Raw genomic sequence first — 18,545 nt, 5'->3', positions numbered from 1 at the left:
TCATTTAGCGGCATATGGTTGTTCTCACATTCACCACTTCCTCCAGATGTTATCAGAGTCAAGTTCAATAAGGCCTAATAGAGAAACCCTCAGTGAATGTGCCAGTGCATGAGTGAATGAATCAGAGTGTGAGTGAATGGATGAAAGAATCAGGGCACAAGTGAGCATGTCAGTGTGAGTGAATCAGTGAGCAAATAAGAGTAATGAGTGAATCAGAGAATGCATCAGAACACAACAAGAAGGAGTGAACATATCAGAGCATGAGTTGAGGAGAGAGCAAAGCAGAGTGCAAGCTGATGAACAAATCAGACCTCGAGGGAAAGAGTGAGTAAAGTCAGAGCGTGACAGGAAGGAGGAGGAGAGCATGTGGTTAAGATACGAAAATGCGAATATGCAGGGTTTAAAGTCAGACAGTGACAGAGAGTTAGTGAGTGATACAGTAAACTCTGTCAGGTAGATATTTACACTTACTTTGGCATATAAACTCTTGGACACAGATTTTTGTTAGGTTGAAGAAGGAGGGTTCTGTGTTTCTCATCCTGGGCTTTGCTTAACCATGTCCTGCCCTGTGACCATATCATATCATGTAATATCATATCATGTCATATCATGTCATATCATATCACATCATACATCATATCATGACCGCACACTTGCTTTTATTTCTACTGCTTAGTGAAAACAGCACTGCCACATTGTGTTGTGCATTCACTTGAACTACACTGTGTGCTTCAGACAACAGTACCTTGGGAGTGAGTTTACAGAGCATGCTGAACTTATTATAACCAGAGGCCTCCATTAGGTACTTCTCATTGATGAGCTCACGGCCAAGCGCTCTCCACCAGGCTTCAGACACACCCCTACCCGCGCCGAACAAGCTGTGCTGCCGAAAGCGATCAGGAACTCTCTGAGCAGTCTGTAAGAATCAAAGGGAGGAACACAATAATGAAATGAGCTGCCAAAGATGTTTAACCAAATATTCCATTAAGAAGGCATGTAGTGTATCCTCCAGCCATGACTGTGTAGTTGTAGTGCTGAACCTTACTGAGCCACGCAGCAGCAGTATGGGAGCTGTAATACCAAATTTCTCTCCCATCGCACTCACTGCCCCCATCAGCTGGAATGCACACACACCAAAGTCCTGAAGATCTTGCTCTGAACAGTCTTGGCTCTGGCTTTTAATGGGCCTGAGGAAGTCACAATAACATATTACAGCTATTACAGGAGAACACTGACTAAATTTTTTATAGACATTGATGTTAAAAAGCCAGTACAGAACAGTACAGAACCAAATAATCATAATCATAATCATAAGTCTACCCAAAGAATTTTTAAAATATAAGCTTTGGAGAATAATGAACATCAGCTTATGTATGCTAATTAAAGTTGTCAATCAAACAATTTATGACAGTTACAAAATTAAATTTTCTAAATGCAAAATATTATCTATTGCTTTACAGAACATCGCTGTTGAATTCTCAAATCTGATTGCTCTGAACGTGTTGATTAATGTTCTATAAGAGCAGCTCTGACAATAGTACCAGGTACATGGAAAAGTACAGGTTAATATTAATGTGCTCGATATAATACATTGTCATTTTTTTATAAGAACAAATTAAACACTTGTATGGCTTGTATGGCAGATGCTCGACAAAAACAGATTTTTAAAAATTGTGTGTAATTGTTGACATGTTTATATTTTCTGTAAAGAGACGCAAATTTAGAATTTTCGGAAGGAGTCTCCAATGTCAGCAGTAGTAAAGCTGACTGTTACAAAACACTGAGTCACATCACACTAAAGATTGACTAAAGCTCATAACTCGGAATCTCAAATATTCAACTAGGATACTTAAAACAAAGAAAACGCCTCCTTGAACTTGGAATTCCTACTCAAAAAGACAAAGTATCCTCAACCCTGAGTTCAACATATGACGTCATGTCAACCTGGCCACCCACCCCATCAACAATAAATAAATATAACTTCACTACTTCAAATATGCTTTTAGCAGTATTTACTTTAGATCAAACATTAGACACATTAGTTGGTTTAAATCTATAACACTGACCTTACATTTCTCCGTTTTGAGAAAGTAAATATATAATAAACTCAAGATCACTAATATCACTTGGCTAACTTGTTGCCAACAAAACACACGCGTTCATGGAGGCCACCATGTTCTTTGCAGCTTGAACTAGCTTGTAGCTGAGCTTGAGAATTACGTAATTCGGAGTTCATACTTCCTACTTCAGAGTTAAGACGGATGCACTATTCTTCCTTGTATAATATACGCAGATCTCACGTTTGCATTTTGTTATTAGCATACGTAATCTCAGAAGCTGTAAACCCATTGCTTGAATCCTGTGATTATTTTACTTGTGTAATTATTCTGTGAAAATTGATAGTTAGCATTACTGTACACTCTGCAATAACCATGCGCATATTTTGGCATGAACAATACATGGCATTTCTTTAGAAATGTGGCATATTCATCACAATTTCCCTGGAATAACCAATAACCTACACACAACTGCTTATTCCAAAAGTGATTATGTACAATAACGTGTAGATTGTAGCAAACAAAAGACATGAATTTAATAGGGAATTTGAACATATCGCTATGCACAGTAACATATTAGTGAAAACTGCCTGGTTATTATTAGATATTTTAATAGTCTTCTTTTATTATTAAGAACAGACTACCAGGTTAGCAAACACCAGACTTATCAGACTTTAGGCGTTCGAGTCATTCATGGAGCTGTCAGAAAAATTTCAGATGATGCCCAGAAAGAACACACATAACACTGACATATACAGTAAGTGACTGGATGATTATAGAGTGGATGATTATAGAGAGGGAAAAATGAGAATGGGAAAATGGCATGATGATTATAAGAGAGTGGGCGGTTATTGAGAGAGAAAAAGGGAAAATAGCTTTAAGAGATTACAGGCAATTGGATGATTATCAAGAGAGAAAACTGATCAGAGACAAAAAAAAAAAAAACACATGCTGGTAATGGTTATAGTGAGGATAACGGAATTATTTGTCGCTTTTCTATTATCAAATAATGTATTATCATCATCCATTTTTATTGCATTTCACATGCTGCTGACACATACCCAGATCTGCAGTTGTCGCAACACTTGCCGGTCCCCAATATACCTGAAGTGACTTTTCTGAGTTGCTTATCCTCAAAATGTGACAAGATTAACCTGCAAAAGGTTATTTTGGTAGGAATAATTGAAATAAAACATACCAACAGATTACAGACATTGTCTATGTTTTATCTCCGAACAAGTTTCTGCTACAAAAAGCTTTTTAAATTAATAAACTAATTAACAGCATTTATTCTAACTGCATATTAGCATCAAAAGTGAAATCTGGTTTAAAAAAAATTTGACTACTGTTAGTGATAATATTGTTTGTAGATTTATAAATGCAGGAGTATACTATTCTAGAAAAGTACAATAAAAAGAATATTGCTAAAAGGACTGTTGGACACGGTGAATATTTAAAAAAAAAGTTCTATTATAGGAACAATACAAAGACAGGGTTGTCAAGCCAGTGTATTTTCATATGTAAATACATAAGAAAATATCCAGGTACACAGTCAACCTACTTCCTTCTGCACTTAGTGGAATTCAAATATTTCTCCATCTTGGCCATCATTTCCATTTTGTAGCCCCTGAATCGGTCACACTTCGTCTGGTTGAGAAGAAACCTGGGTAAATGGAAAACTATGTCTTAGTCTTGAGATGCATTTGATTAGACAAAATGCTAACTTTAGCACACTCTGATTCTTGAAATGGTACTTATGGTGGTAAGCCTTGCAAGAAAAAGGGCTCTAGAGAATGATTAGCGTTAGAAAAGAGTCACCTGTTGAGTGCCATGTCGCTAGGTGTCCAGAGGACATGGCAGGCACTGGGCAGTCCGTCTCTTCCTGCTCGTCCAATCTCCTGGTAGTAAGATTCCATCTCTTTTGGCGCTCCATAATGAATGACCTTTCTAATATCAGGCTTGTTAATTCCCATTCCAAAAGCTACGGTAGCAACCACACACTAGGAACAGCACAAAATAATGTAAAAATGAATGACTTGAGTTAATTATCAGTCTCATAGGGTTTGCTAGAGGTTTTAGTGGGTGGTATAACCAAATATTTATATTATGGTCTCATTTAAAATGACCATATTATCTGTATAACGTGAAGTCCCTCTAATTTCACAAGGACCATATTTACAACCAGCATTCATAACGAAATATACCACAATAGAAAATCACATTCTCTTTTTTTTTTAATCTTTAGTTTTCAGCTCTGTCGCATTGTATTCTGTGTGGATTGTGTGTTTTACAGTGTTTTCTCACATAGGCGCATTTCATACCAGTAAAACAGTGTAGACAAAATGCGTACTTTACAACAAGAATATTGCATCAACCATCATACCGCCTGCCACTACAACATTATTTCCTCCAGAAAAGAAGAATATGCTAAGAAAATAAAATATTTATTTATTTAATACTCTATAATCTGACGGCTGAAGTGCTTTGAATCAGAACTACATACGCTCACTAGAAAAACCAATGATTTCTGCGGATAATTCCAGCCAGTCATTTGGATTTGTTGCTTTAGCCTGTCTTACCTAATTTTAATAGAAGTGACAGAGTCTAAATTCAAATGTTGCTTTGTCACTTGCCACTGCTGCTTAAATTGCAGCTTCGTGTTGCTCACGAAAATGAACGGTCGCCTGTTGCTTTCCAGTGTGAATGTAGAGGTTACACGATGGCACAAGTAGCTTTCAATAGCATTTTTCTACCAAAGAGTGCAAAATTAAAGCGGAGACAAACCTGTATCTCATCTCTCATGAACTGATACTGTGTCTCTCTCCTTTGTTTGATGCTGAGGCCTGCGTGGTACACTCCACAGCGGATGCCCAGCTTAAATAAAGAACACGTCACTCTCTCTGCTTCCTTCTTAGATGGGCAGTACACAATGGCTGAGCCCTCAAATTCATAATCACCCCTAAAATAAGATTTCCACAAACAAAAGATATTACCAGCAGTCCTTTCTAAGAAATCAGCACAGATACTACCAGCTGTCCTTTCTAAGAAATCAGCATTAACCAAATGGTTTATAAACAAGGCAATGGCACACCCTCTTTTTTTCACCAGGAACGACTTGAGGTCTTGGATGATGTCGCCAGATTTGCGGTTCACATCCAGATAGAGGTTGGGCCGGTCAAAAGAGGTGCAAGTGACGAGAGGGTTCACCAAGTGGAGGCTCTTCACTATGTCGTCCCGAATAGAGGGGCTTGCAGTGGCCGTGAGCGCCACAATGGGAACCTATATAATAGTGGAATAAATGTATTAATAAAATAAAAAAAAGATAAACCAACTAGGATGTTTTGCAGAATTACTACATGAATGTAACTTACATCTGGAAGGCTTCTTTTCAATTTGCCAAGGTCTCGATAAGCACTTCTAAAATCATGCCCCCACTGAGAAATACAATGGGCTTCATCCACTGCAATCATACAAAGACCTAAAAAGATACCAGACTTCCATAAGTTTATTAGTTGAATAGAAATCTCATGAGGATTCTCAAATGATGCTAATATTTAGTAAAAGAACCACATGCTAGTCAGGTTAGGATATATTTCCCTAGTCTCAGCAGTCCCAGCCACCAAGACATCCAAAAAAAACAATTGCAAATGAAGTAGGCAGTCAATCCCGCCTCATTGCACCTTGGTGGAAGAAAATGACTGGCTCATGTCTGAAGCAGCTTTCTTATATGCCATGGCCTCCTCGAAAACCACATCACCTGGAAAACAAGGTTAGCCTTTTCAAAAAGCCTGTGTTTGCTTACCAATTGATTTATTCAGCTGTTCAAGCAGAGGTATGTTTACTGAGCAGAATTCCGGTGTCATGTATACGACTCTGAAGTGGCCCCTAGAGGTCACACACAAAACAAAAGAAACACTTGTGAGAAAAGTAAAAGCACAAAGCTTTCAATATTTAGATCAGAACACAGCATAAGTCGCCCTACTTTTGTAAGCCAGCAAATACATTATGGGTCTGGGCCGATCCAAGGAAACAAGCAGGGATGTTGGACATCCTGGAATGCACAAAGATATAAAGAATACTTCACTTTTTATTACAGAGCTTGAACTCTAAGAACAAGAGATTGATAAGAGAATTGCTTAAGCACTTCTCATTTCATACAGAAACAAGTTTTCAGCTTTTATATACATAATTAATCCTCACACATGTGCACAACAATCTATTTTGAATAGAGAAAAATGCAGGTATAAAACTTTAAGGTATCTATGAAACTGCCATGTGTGTATTAATGGAAACCTACAAGAGTAAATCTAACCATACCCTCAATGCCTGTTATAGATAGCATAGTTTAAATCTAACCACTCCCTCACTGCCTGATATGGATGGCATAGTTTAAAGGAGAACTCCACCCTGAAACACATTAAATATATATGTTTATATAGAAATACTTGTGATGTGCTTAATAATTCTGGTGCTACTTTGCTGATCGCTGTTCCAGGGAGAAGCTACCGGTTATCTGTCACACTGACAGATTGCTAGCGCGATTACAATGCCGTTTGATGGGACAGTTTCAAAAAAACAGTTTCAACAACCTCAAACAATGAAAAACGGTCAGGTTTCGCTATTAGTTCTGAAAAACAAAGGTCAAGAGTTTCTTTTCTCTCTCACCATTTTTAGTAACATGCAATGTCATATTAATAAGAAGTCCAGTGTAGAAGTAGTGGAGACAACAATTCATGCTTCCAGAATGCAGTGCAGCTATACAATGCAGTTACACTGAATTATGGCACAGACTTGGATAGGCTAGTTAGTGATCTATGAGGTGACAAGCATGAAAAGTTAATTGTACAGACGAGAAAAACAATCGTGATTTTATTTTGTACATTTCTCATCCCTCCGAAATTAATTTCTGGTTATGCCATTGCCAGAAGTATTTCTGAATCATTTTAGATGCGAGCGTGATTTACATCAAGCGCAGAACACAGGCGTTAATTTTAACCTGCATTTCGTGGTTAAGGCAGCCGCGATAGAAACCGCGATAGAAGATAGTGTGAAAATGGTGAGCGGTAGTGTACTACTGGCCTTTTCGCTTTCTCCAAGTTCACACAGGCCAAATGAAATGAGGCTGTGGGCCAGATTTGTCCCGCGGGGCTTGTGTTTGACACACGTGCCATAAAGCTTCTTTCTGATTATCTTAACTATATGGACTATTAAGTAAGCATGCCTTGAGACAGTTACCCACTCGCAAACTTTATGCTCTGCTGAAGTTGTTGCTTAACCTCTGGTGCTGCCACCTAGTGTGTAAAAAGAGGTAGCGCTCATAACGACTATCAAACGGAAATATCGTGATACACGAGATGAGCTCATCTTGTCAGTATTTTGTACTGTGATATTCGAGAAAATGTTATTCCGTCTCATGCCTATCACATGTTAATTAAAAAGGTTTATATCAGGGTTATCTGTTATGTCGAGAAGTCAGTCAAATATCTCAGAATATATAGAATAACATGCAAATTCAATAGGCTGGCCAAAATAAGCAGCTCATACAACCAGGAAAATGTTAAAACTACAATGAGCTCCCTCAGAGTCACCCACTGGAGCTGCAGCACCTGGTCCTCCATTAGTGCAATCAGAGGGGAGATAACCACGCTGATGTTCACACAGTGCACAGGAGGGAACTGGAAGCACAAGCTCTTTCCATAACCTGCACAAAGTGTTGTACATATAAATATCATAAACACAGAACATCATAAACCCATCTGAAAAGAATCAGCTTCAACTTTCATTAGGAAGTTAAAATCAATGTAAATAAGCTGTTTGACAAAATGCACTTGGCTTAGAGCATCACCATAGAACTTTTTAGCATTTAAAGGGGCAGTCTGTAATTTTTAGAGCCCTCTTCATCCTATTAGGCAAATTGCAATTGCAGTGAAAAAAACCACACACAAGCATTCCCTTTCACCCCACCAACATGTCGAAACTATTAAAGGGTCAGTTGGTAATATAAAAGGGTCAGTGGCTCTGTTCTAGTGGAGTTGGGGCTCATTTCTGGGACAGAAAAATAGAAGTAAACAGAAGACTGAAACAAAGAAACTACCCAGATCCATTGCAATGAAATACTGTCAATCACAGCTTTGTTTTTCTAACGTATATTTGAAATTAAACAATTATTACAAATCTAGAAAAAAAATTTAAAACCTTACTGACTGCACCTTTAATCTGCCCTGTATTACAGATTCCCACCTGAAATTTTTATCTTCAGGCATTACATAATTTAAAATGACTGTGCTGGGAGGCTTGCACGCAATGCACATTATTTAGAAAACATGATATCTATAAGCTAGCAAAAGAATACTAACAATAAGCTGGTCGAAAATTAGATTATCAAGGACGTTCCTATGAATTGGCTAATTAGACGTCCACTAGCACACAGTAAGAGGTTTAAATATATCTCAAAAATTCATCACCCTTCCCGGAAAAGGAAAATCCCTTACCAGTTGCCATGACAACAAGGTTATCCCTCCTCTGCTCAAGCACGGACTGAATCACTTTCCATTGTACCCTGCAGACAAGTGTCATGTGCTAAATTAGACTTAGCTTCTGCATAAGTTCTATGAAAACTGCAGTGGTAAAGTGCATGCATCGCCTTTAATACACTTTCACAATAAAAAATACAAGAATATGTAAATTCCTGTCAACCTGGACAAGTGAAAGCTCTGGGTTATTTAGTAAAATTACATAATATGGTTGAAAATGAGGAAAGCTTCAAGAAAACATGGAATAAAAATGAGTAGGTGCAGACATACGGTTTAAAACTGTGATGTCCAAAATACATTTTCAGGCATTTAATCTGTTCAGGAGTTGGCTGGGGAAGATTTGCATCTGAATGTGGAGGAAAAAATAAGAACAGTTGACAGAAAGGACAACAACAGCTGTGAGAAATGTCATGACAAACTCACAAATAAAACTTGCATTGAAAGAGCATTAATTAGTAATTCAGCTCTGTTGAAGGTTGCATTGTATTATCTATGTTACTGCACACTTCATATAATAGAACATGATGTTATTCACACAAATGATTGGTTTATGAATGCCATTTTTACCGCTTAAAAAGGTTATTCTGCTTATTTATTACCTCCTAAGTACCACTGCGTACATTTTATGTATAATGTAATGTTTTAACAGAAAACTCATTGAGGAAAAATTCAATAAAAAATAAAAAATGCAATCAGCACTCAGTGCTCTTAAGCAAAAACATGCATTTACTATTGTTCCTAATTTAGTTCCTAAGGACTCCTAGGCATGTACTTATCTTCCCAAACACCATGAATAGGATGCATACAGGATATGAGCATGTGAGCAAGTCACATCCTGCATACAGATCCTGCAGATGTCAGTGAACCACTGACTTCTTTGGAAATCTGAGCTGTCGGGCAGGTTATTTAGTCTAAGCGTAAGTCACGTTACCACGTAAACATGTCTGCTGTACCTCTTTATATTCTGCCACAAGGCACAGATTTGCATTTATAATACATCGTTATTAAATTCTCAATTCTCATTGGTCAGAAAGTGATGATTAATTTTCTATAACAGCAGCTTCGACAGTAGAGCCAGCTGCAAGCCAAATCATACGTTTACACTGATGTGCTTCTTCATCATGCGTTATCATTTTTATAGTAACAACTTACAAAGGGACCTGTATAAAAAAATGCTTCACATATGTTTTTTTTTTTTTTGCCATTTTTGGAAGGAGTCTCCAGTGTCAGCATTTCACAACATGGGAAAGTCTTTGTTTGTAGTAATGACTTGAAGAGAGAGACAGATGGTGAGGGAACGACTCTTTCTAAGAAAAAACGTTCCACTACATTAAATGTAACTATAAACAGATAAAAAAAAAAGTACAACGTACACAAGCTTACTGGAAGGAGATTCATTTTAAAAAATAATCAACAAAAAATCCGCCATGTCTCCAATCGTGTATCTTTTAAATTCTGGCATTGTTTCCTCGGACACTAATAGCATTGGTTTTTTAACATTCTCACTTACTTTGATGATAAAAAAAAAAGTATTCTGTTATTATGTTTTAAACCAAAGTCCCTTCCATCAAGATGTTGTTAAATCAGATTGCTAACTGGATACCATTGGAAAAATTGACATACGACCTTCATCATAACTCTGAGGAATTTGCAAGAATCTGGTCTCTTTTACAGTCTTATCTGGACAATGCTGAATAATTACATCATCTATTTTTATTATTATTACTATTGATATTATATATATATATATTTTTAGAACTGTTCATACTCGTTAGTTATATATTTGTGCACTCTGTCGTACCTCTCCTATCTGTCTACCCTAATTAAGCTACCCAGACTGCGTTGTTGCGGGATGCTATACCCCATCTCATTATATGCTTATTTGTAAGAAATGTCATTTTGGTCCTGGAAATTTAATTGCATAAAACCAAAAAAATTGGAAAATAATCATGTTCATGGTGGTAGCTGCATCAAACCACCTGGTCATTAATTATTTTCCTATAATAGCATGCCCTTTTGTGCTTTATTGGTATTCCAAGAATACCTTTACAATTCAGCAATTTTCTTTATAGAAAATGTGTTTATATGCAAATAAAAAGCCTGAACTAGATAATTTACCAAATCCTTCCGCTTCATCCTCTTCAACAACCTCATCTTCATCATCCGCAGTTACCTTCGCTTCATTAGGCTGCTTTTCAAAACTGTCATTCAGTTTCTCCATTTCCTCAGCACACTATTAAAAAAAAATAAAGAATGGATGAAGAGATTCAGCTGGAGACATAACAAAAAGCTTTTTTTGCAAGTTGTAAGCAGAACGCACAGAAGGTTACTTGAGATGGCAGATTTGGAAATGAATGACTATTTATCAAAGGAAATTTCATTTCAGATTTTCACCACTTGTAATTTGCCTGTCTGGAAGACCAGTATGCTGTCTCACAAAGAGTTACACAAGAGCAGATCCGAGGGCTGAATATTTATCTTTATAGATAAAGCTCCAATATTATGAGTAACACATGACTAACAGAATTACCACAATCACCCCCTAGGCATCGGACAAATAAAACTGCACTTTGGTATTTTGCCAATATGTAGTAGTCTAGTTCTTTAGCAGCTCAGAGAACTGTGTTGGTGTGAAACAGAAACAGGAGTCCTTGAACTGCCTTTTTATAAAATACATAAATAAATACATACATTATATACATACACACACATACATACATATATATATATATATATATATATATATATATATATATATATATATATATATATATATATATATATATATATATATATATATATATATATGTGTGTGTGTGTGTGTGTGTGTGTGTGTGTGTGAAGTGAAAGCATATACCTGAATCATTTCATTGTCAAGCTCCTCATCACCTTCAAGTTCGTATGACAACTCGGCAGAGTCTTCCAGAGCCGATTTCTCCTTCTTTTAAACAGAAGAAGAAAGCTGAGCCACTAAATCCCACAAAACACATGACTTGAGATTTTTAACAATATAAACAAAAAATGCTGAAAAAGCATACCTCGAAAGCTAAAATGGATTGCTCCTCGTTCTCCTCCTGTCTGGCCTGCATCTCCAGCATCTGAAGCTCATACTCAGAGATATCCAAGGACATGATGCATTCCCTCTGTACTGTCTGAACAGGGCCACTTTTATCCTCTTCCAATGACAGTGAAGGCTTTACATGGTCTCTGGATGAGGAATGACCAGTTTTGTCATTAGAAGATGTCTGATTAGCGTCAGGATCCATGGTGTCGATCTCATCACTCTGGAAGTTAGGACTGTGATCCAGGCTGGCTTTAGAGAAACATTCTTCTGCCACGTTTTGGTTGCTTATCAGGAGATCTTTAAGAGATGCAACTTGCTGAGATAAGTCGTCCACTAGCTTTTCAGTTCTGCAGGATCAAAATGCGTTGATTATTAATAAATGTTCTTCAACCGTTATAGTAGTTATGACTTGTGCGAATGTTGTGAGGAAAAGCTGATGATCAATATTTGTATTTACAGAGTTGCCTATTTATTTATTTATTTATTTATTTATTTATTTATTTTATAGTGCACAATGGAAGTAAATATTAGATTATCTTCGAAGTCTATCTGGCTCATCGCATTTAACTGTAGTTGGGGGAAAAAAAGCACCATTATATCAGCTTTAAATTTCTAACATTAAATTGCTCATTCTTTATCGAATCTGATCAAGTACCTATATTAAGGTTTATTAAAGTTTTTCTTTCCCTTGGTCTTAGGCTAAATAAAGTCTACACCCAATGATTGTGCATGTTTTTCTAATGCTAGGTTGCGTGTCTACAGAAATGACCCAAACGCAATGCTCCAGGATATAGAAAAAGAGGAAGAAGGAACCAAAACAAACAATAATTCAAATATTGTGGTTGCAAATCCATTATCACAACAACCGGAACATAAAACACAACAAAAACAAAACTAGTAAAAATAGAACCTGCTTGTGCAGTTGAGTCCCTCAGGAATACATCTAGTAATGTCTTCAAGCTCTCTGCTAATCTGACAAAGCTTCTGTTTCAAACAATCTTGAGCTTTCAGTGAACCTGCATCATTGCAACATGAACATATTTGGAGAGATGATTAGCGGATTGACAGTTATAAAGGAGTTATAGTTCAATTGGCCAACTAAGATACACTATATGTCCAAAGGTTTGTGGACACCTGACCATCACAACCACATGTCTTTGATGAACATCCCATTACAGATTGTGTTCCCTTTTGCTGTCATAACCTCCACTCTTCTGAGAAGGCTTTTCACTAGATTTTGGAGCGTGGCTGTGGGGATTTGTGCTCATTCAGCCACAAGAGCATTAGTGAGATGCTTCACGGAGCTTCATGGAGCTTGCTTTGTGCACAGGGGCATTGTCATGTTGGAACATGTTCGGGCCCCTTAGTTCAAGTGACAGGAAATCGTAATACTACAGCATACAAAGACCTTCTATACAATTGTGTGCTTCCAACTTTGTGGCAACAGTTTTGTAAAGAACCACATATGGGTGTGATGGTCAAGTGTGCACAAACACATAGTGTACAACTTTCACTTACTTTCCTGTATTAAAAAAAAGCAAGTAAAAAACGTGCATGTAGTAAAATTCACCTGGGTTCACCACCATTCTTTCTAGCTTCTGATATGCTATGAATCCAGCCTGTAAAGAAATGTGAAGAAGTCACTAAAATGTTTTTGGCCAGGATAATTTTTAAAATTTAACCAAACTATATCCACAGAAATAATCCATGTCAGGCTGATGTGATACCACCCTGAAGTGGATTGTTTCTGTATAACAGCACGGTCTGGAGTGTGTTATTCCATTTATATCACAGCGATTTGCCCGTGATTACAATGTTTTATTTATTAATGAACAACACGTTGGTGTAGTTATATATGTCTGCAAGCCAAGTTATCACTGTTATCACTTACGTTACAGCAATGAAACATTCCTTCACCAGCATCACCTTTTCTCTCTCTTCCATTTTAAAAAACACAACTTATCATTTTACGGAGAAACTGGAAAGCATAAACTCCTCTGTCCTGAAGAATTTCCCATGCTGGGAAACTTTACAAAGCACCATCAAAGTTGCAAAGTGCTGACACATGACTTCTTTCATAAATGTTAAATAAATATCTCCTAACAAAAAACTTCACCACATCAATGGTTATACAGTATGTTTTACTTTGTTAAACATCATCATGCTTTTTTTTTAAATCCATTTATTATTGTTCTTATATTATGTGGAGATTTTGATCTGCTATACAAGTGAGTGTGTATGAGCTGTTACTATAGAAACAATAATGTATTAGAAAGAGTGCTTTACTATAAACCTATTGGTCCCAGTCAGTTACACAAAAATACCTCTACTGTAAGCTAGTAACAGAACTTCCAAAAAAATTAAATATTTGATCTGGAAAAATTAAATAGAAAATTCCAGAAATACAGTAAACATTCATAATTTAAATTGCAAGCCATTCTGAGTAACACGATGAAATCTTGTGCGGTCCTACGCTGTATAAGCAACTCAGCTGTTACATATCTATACACATATATAGAGTGTTCTCTACTATCCGTGGTTTCAGGCATCCGCTGGGAGGCTTGAAACCTATCCCCCACAGATACGAGGGTCCTACTGTGTGTGTGTGTGTGTGTGTGTGTGTGTGTATATATATATATATATATATATATATATATATATATATATATATATATATATATATATATATATATATATATATATATATATATATATATAAAACCAAATATTTAATTTTTTCGGACATTTTTAGAACATTCCATATTACCAGCTTACAGCAGAGGTATTTTGCAGGTTGAATTCTCGAATCTGATTGGCCAGAAGGTGTGAATTATTTTTGTATAACTGAATCAGACATTAGTTCCATCTGTATACACAGACGTGCGCACGCGCAAACGTGCACGCACACTGTACAGTGCAAAAGTCTTAGGCACATGCATAGAAATGCTGTAGAGCAAAGATGCCTTCAAAAATAATGAAAATAAAAATTAATGTTTCTACATTAAAAAATACTATAAAAAGCAGTAAACAGTAAAGCGGTCTCTTATGTAATATGCTGCTTTCTTTACTGATGTACAGACATTTTCCTATAACATCTAATTCTGTGCTGTATGTACAGTATATATATATATGCATTTTGTGCATTTTCTTTGTATTATTCAAAGCAACTTAAATGAGAAAGAGACAATCATTACATTATCCTTACAGACAATCATTCAATTTTTCCACTTAAACAATAAGAGAAACTATATTTCTCTTAAACAAAAAAAAATATATACACTATATGGTGAAATGTATGTGGACACCTGACCATCACGCCCACACGTGGTTCTTCTCAAAACTGTTGCCACAATTTTGGAAGCACACAATTGTATAGAATGTCTTTGTAATTTCCCTTCACTGGAACTAAATCTAAACATGCTCCAGCATGACAATGCCCCTGTGCACAAAGTGAGGTCCATGAAGACATAGTTTGCCAAAGAAGAACTTAAGTGGCCTGCACCCCAAGCCTCCTCACCTGAAGTCAGTGCCCGACCTTACTAGTGCTCTTGTGACCGAATGAGGACAAATCCCCACAGCCACGCTCCAAAATCTAGTGGAAAGCCTTCCCAGAAAAGTGGAGGTTACTATAATAGCAAAGGGGGACTGAAACTGGAATGGGATGTTTAACAAGCACATATGGGTGTGATAGTCAGGTGGCCACAAACTCATGGACACCTCTATTAAAGGAATACATAAAGGAATATTTTAAATAAATGCGAACAAGTGCAGTGCGTGTCACACTCACATAGGCATCTGTTGCAGCATATCGTTTCTGCTCCTCTGTGAGCCCAAAGTCATCCCAGTGGCTACAGCGCACATCCTTGTCTTTAAAGAGCTGTTTTTTGAACAAGTGCTTGACCATCCCATCCAAGCTCCACTTCTCAAAACATTTCAGCTGATTTTAGAGAAAGAGTCAGGAAAAAAAAAGAAAACAAACACAGAATCTTAGCATTCTCTGGTGCATCAACAACATGGGCTCTGACTAGCTTTGACTTTTTGAGCATGAAAAAGCAAAAAAAAAAGTCTTACTTTCTCATTTGCCAAATCAGAGAGCTCTATAAAATTCTTCAGCTTAATTTCATAATCAGATAGCAGCTTCCACTTATCTCCTTCGATGCCCACCCCAACCTTTTTGATGCTCTCATCTTCCAGAAACATCTTTAGGCCAGGAGGAAATCCTGCAACAGTATGGAGAGGTGAGTGGGAGGCTTCGAGAGCAATCCATGTTTCATTTCGGACTGCAAGCAAGCAATCTACCTGACATCGATGATATGTGAAAAAGGTAGCATTTCTCCTCCGAGGCGCAAAGCTGAACCAAAGCAACCTTCTTAGTCTTCCCCTTGGTGAAAGATGGAGGCCATTCTAAATCAAATCCCACAGCCGAGCCGGGCATGAGAGAGGATCTGCATGAAGAAGAAAAGCACACAGGCACAGCAGGATTATAATCACCTTGTATAGTGATATTCACTATTTTCCATTAAATATGTATGTACTGTACATATATAGCTTACACAGTGCCATGGTGTGATATAATCCTGGATTAAATTCAACCAAGCTTTCACAAATGACTGTCTCTGCAAAATTCTCTATTATAGTTACGGAATATTACCTTAAATCCTCTGTTAAAAACGAGCAATCGTTTTTCTCCTGGCTGTATATAACTCTACCACCAAATTCCAGATAGGGAAGATCATCCTCAATGACATTCTTTTTGTAGATACCCTGTGACTGAAAGAGAACAGAAAAAATATATATATATAAATATCTACTTTCTTGTTTCCAACCAAATAAGTCAAGACATAAAATTAAACTAAAAAGAATCAAAACAAGGTTGGCGGTTTACAATGTCCAAGCTTGCATGCAGATTAGAAGGATTTAAATGTTTGAGCTTTGTTGTTATAAACATATTTTCCTAAGTATGTAAAGCACTTGAATGTAATACCATGCAAATTTGTTCTGACTCATTTGGTTAAGCCAAGATGCCTTTTCATTGATCACAAACCAAGACTTTTACAGTAAAAAACAAAAAAGAGCAAGAGAACAGAAAAACATGTTGCCACGTGTGTATGCATGTATGTACACTATATGTACCTATATGTACATTCATAAATGGCTTCGTAAATTAAACTTTGTATATTTTGTGGACGACACTTAATTTTTACTACATCTACTATTATTACCAAAGTGCAGTTAGTATTGTGTGTATACACATGGTGTGTGCATTAAAATAATATGTGTATATGTTTATGCATGTGTAAATTCATTCATCTTCAGTGACTGGGTTATTAGAATTTAGTGTGGCCAATCCACCCGAACCGAGGACCCTGGAGCTGTGAGGCGGCAGTGTTACCTGCCACTATTATATCTTTTATTATGTCTATCTTCGTTTCATACAAAAACATTTCACAGATATTCTAAAATACTAGAAGAAGCACGACACTGAAAACCCAAAACCAACACATAACTTAAACAAAAACTACACAATGTGCATAAAAAATCTTTAATTTCGCCTTATTCAGTCCTTAGACCTAAAATAGTACAGCTGATCGTACAGCTTTTCCTATTCTGCTTTACTGCTACTGCATCAGAACTCTGCACCAGTGAACGGAACTACAGCTCACTGCTAGAATAATGACAGCATTATTCAAACTAATTCCGATTCCTATAACAGGATCTTGATGTTTTTTAAACAGCATTGCCATTTTGTCTCTTCACCTTGAACTACCGCTGTACCTGTTTTAACTGGGAAAAGAAAATCTAAAAAGCTGCGTGATTTCCAGCAGACCACGTTTAAGGTAATTTTGCCTGTTTTTAACTGCTCTTCAAAAATATACTGAGTTAACAAGTTATAATTAAGGAGTCTGTTGAAAAACCTCATTCTTGAGTGCAGGGGTGCTAAGTAAACCTGGAGATATGTACACTTATAGGTTAAGGTGTATCTAAATCATTTGTTTGTCATTTTTTTAAACCATTCTTTACCACGAAAACACCACAAGGCTTTGCTCTGGATGTTGTCTGGCAGCTTATCACCAATACACCAAACTGTATGATATCAGGGCAATAATAATTGTACTCTGAACTATAAGAGATAAAATAACATGCCAGTAAAAAAAATGATTCAGCACATACAACTTTTCCAGTATATAAGCCACAGGGGCAGTTTTCTGTACCACGACAGGCAAATTTGTCAGCAACATTCAAATAAGAGAGATAGATGCTAAACCTTAAATGTGGAAGCATGCCAGTAGTTTTCCCTACCGGCAGACGTTGGGTCATATTGGCTTTCCAGACTAAAACCTATGCAAATAAACTAAGCAGATGCCACAGAGTCTCACTTTGGTCATGAACATCAGAAATGGTGTAGGATAAAAACAATGTGAGACGTGATAAAGAGGCTGAACCTGTAATGAGGTTTATCCATGTTTCTCAGTCAGTCGTTGGGGATAAATGATCATAAAACAGGAACATGTTTTGTTGTTGATGATGATAGTAATGTTTTTAACAGTATGATCTGTTGAAATTTCACAACATTGTAACTTGACAGCTTTAAACACTGCCAGTATTACAGTATTACAGTATTCACTGCTCAACATGGATGTTTATTACCGGAACACACAAAAAGTCAAACCTTTTATAACTTGTGATGGTTCATACGCTACACAAAGACGGTAGATTTAAAGAGACCACAACTCTCTTTAGTGGGGTGATGACTGAAGGTAAAAGGGGGTAAACTAGGTAAGAAAAGCTTCAAACAAAGATTTAGCTTTAACCAGAAACTGAAGCAGACCCAAGATTATAAACAGTGCTTCGGATTTATTTGAATATGACCATAGAGATGTACCTGGGGAA

The 18,545-nt window shown here is 36.8% G+C and overlaps 1 protein-coding gene across 2 annotated transcripts in view; it reads right to left on the bottom strand.

The window, feature by feature from the left end:
- Positions 1–18,545, bottom strand: part of wrn (WRN RecQ like helicase) — a 29,349-nt gene that overhangs the window by 10,016 nt on the left and 788 nt on the right. For both annotated transcript variants that reach the window (XM_026941830.3, XM_053241169.1), the window contains exons 2-24: positions 16,306–16,424; positions 15,954–16,099; positions 15,726–15,874; positions 15,442–15,591; positions 13,225–13,273; positions 12,565–12,670; positions 11,629–12,001; positions 11,448–11,531; positions 10,709–10,823; positions 8,861–8,936; positions 8,549–8,616; positions 7,650–7,758; positions 6,040–6,108; positions 5,860–5,942; positions 5,429–5,535; positions 5,149–5,336; positions 4,842–5,016; positions 3,876–4,057; positions 3,619–3,720; positions 3,119–3,211; positions 1,046–1,187; positions 746–916; positions 472–566 (exon numbers count right to left, since the gene is read on the bottom strand). In XM_026941830.3, the coding sequence (XP_026797631.3) occupies positions 472–566; positions 746–916; positions 1,046–1,187; positions 3,119–3,211; positions 3,619–3,720; positions 3,876–4,057; positions 4,842–5,016; positions 5,149–5,336; positions 5,429–5,535; positions 5,860–5,942; positions 6,040–6,108; positions 7,650–7,758; positions 8,549–8,616; positions 8,861–8,936; positions 10,709–10,823; positions 11,448–11,531; positions 11,629–12,001; positions 12,565–12,670; positions 13,225–13,273; positions 15,442–15,591; positions 15,726–15,874; positions 15,954–16,099; positions 16,306–16,424 (2,951 nt within the window). The remainder of the gene's footprint in view (positions 1–471; positions 567–745; positions 917–1,045; positions 1,188–3,118; positions 3,212–3,618; positions 3,721–3,875; positions 4,058–4,841; positions 5,017–5,148; positions 5,337–5,428; positions 5,536–5,859; positions 5,943–6,039; positions 6,109–7,649; positions 7,759–8,548; positions 8,617–8,860; positions 8,937–10,708; positions 10,824–11,447; positions 11,532–11,628; positions 12,002–12,564; positions 12,671–13,224; positions 13,274–15,441; positions 15,592–15,725; positions 15,875–15,953; positions 16,100–16,305; positions 16,425–18,545) is intronic.

Source organism: Pangasianodon hypophthalmus, chromosome 17, assembly GCF_027358585.1.
Source record: "Pangasianodon hypophthalmus isolate fPanHyp1 chromosome 17, fPanHyp1.pri, whole genome shotgun sequence".
In the NCBI taxonomy this organism is placed as follows: Eukaryota; Metazoa; Chordata; class Actinopteri; order Siluriformes; family Pangasiidae; genus Pangasianodon; species Pangasianodon hypophthalmus.
The sequence above is the reverse complement of the archived record's forward strand: the minus strand, read 5'-3'. Positions and strand labels throughout refer to the sequence as shown.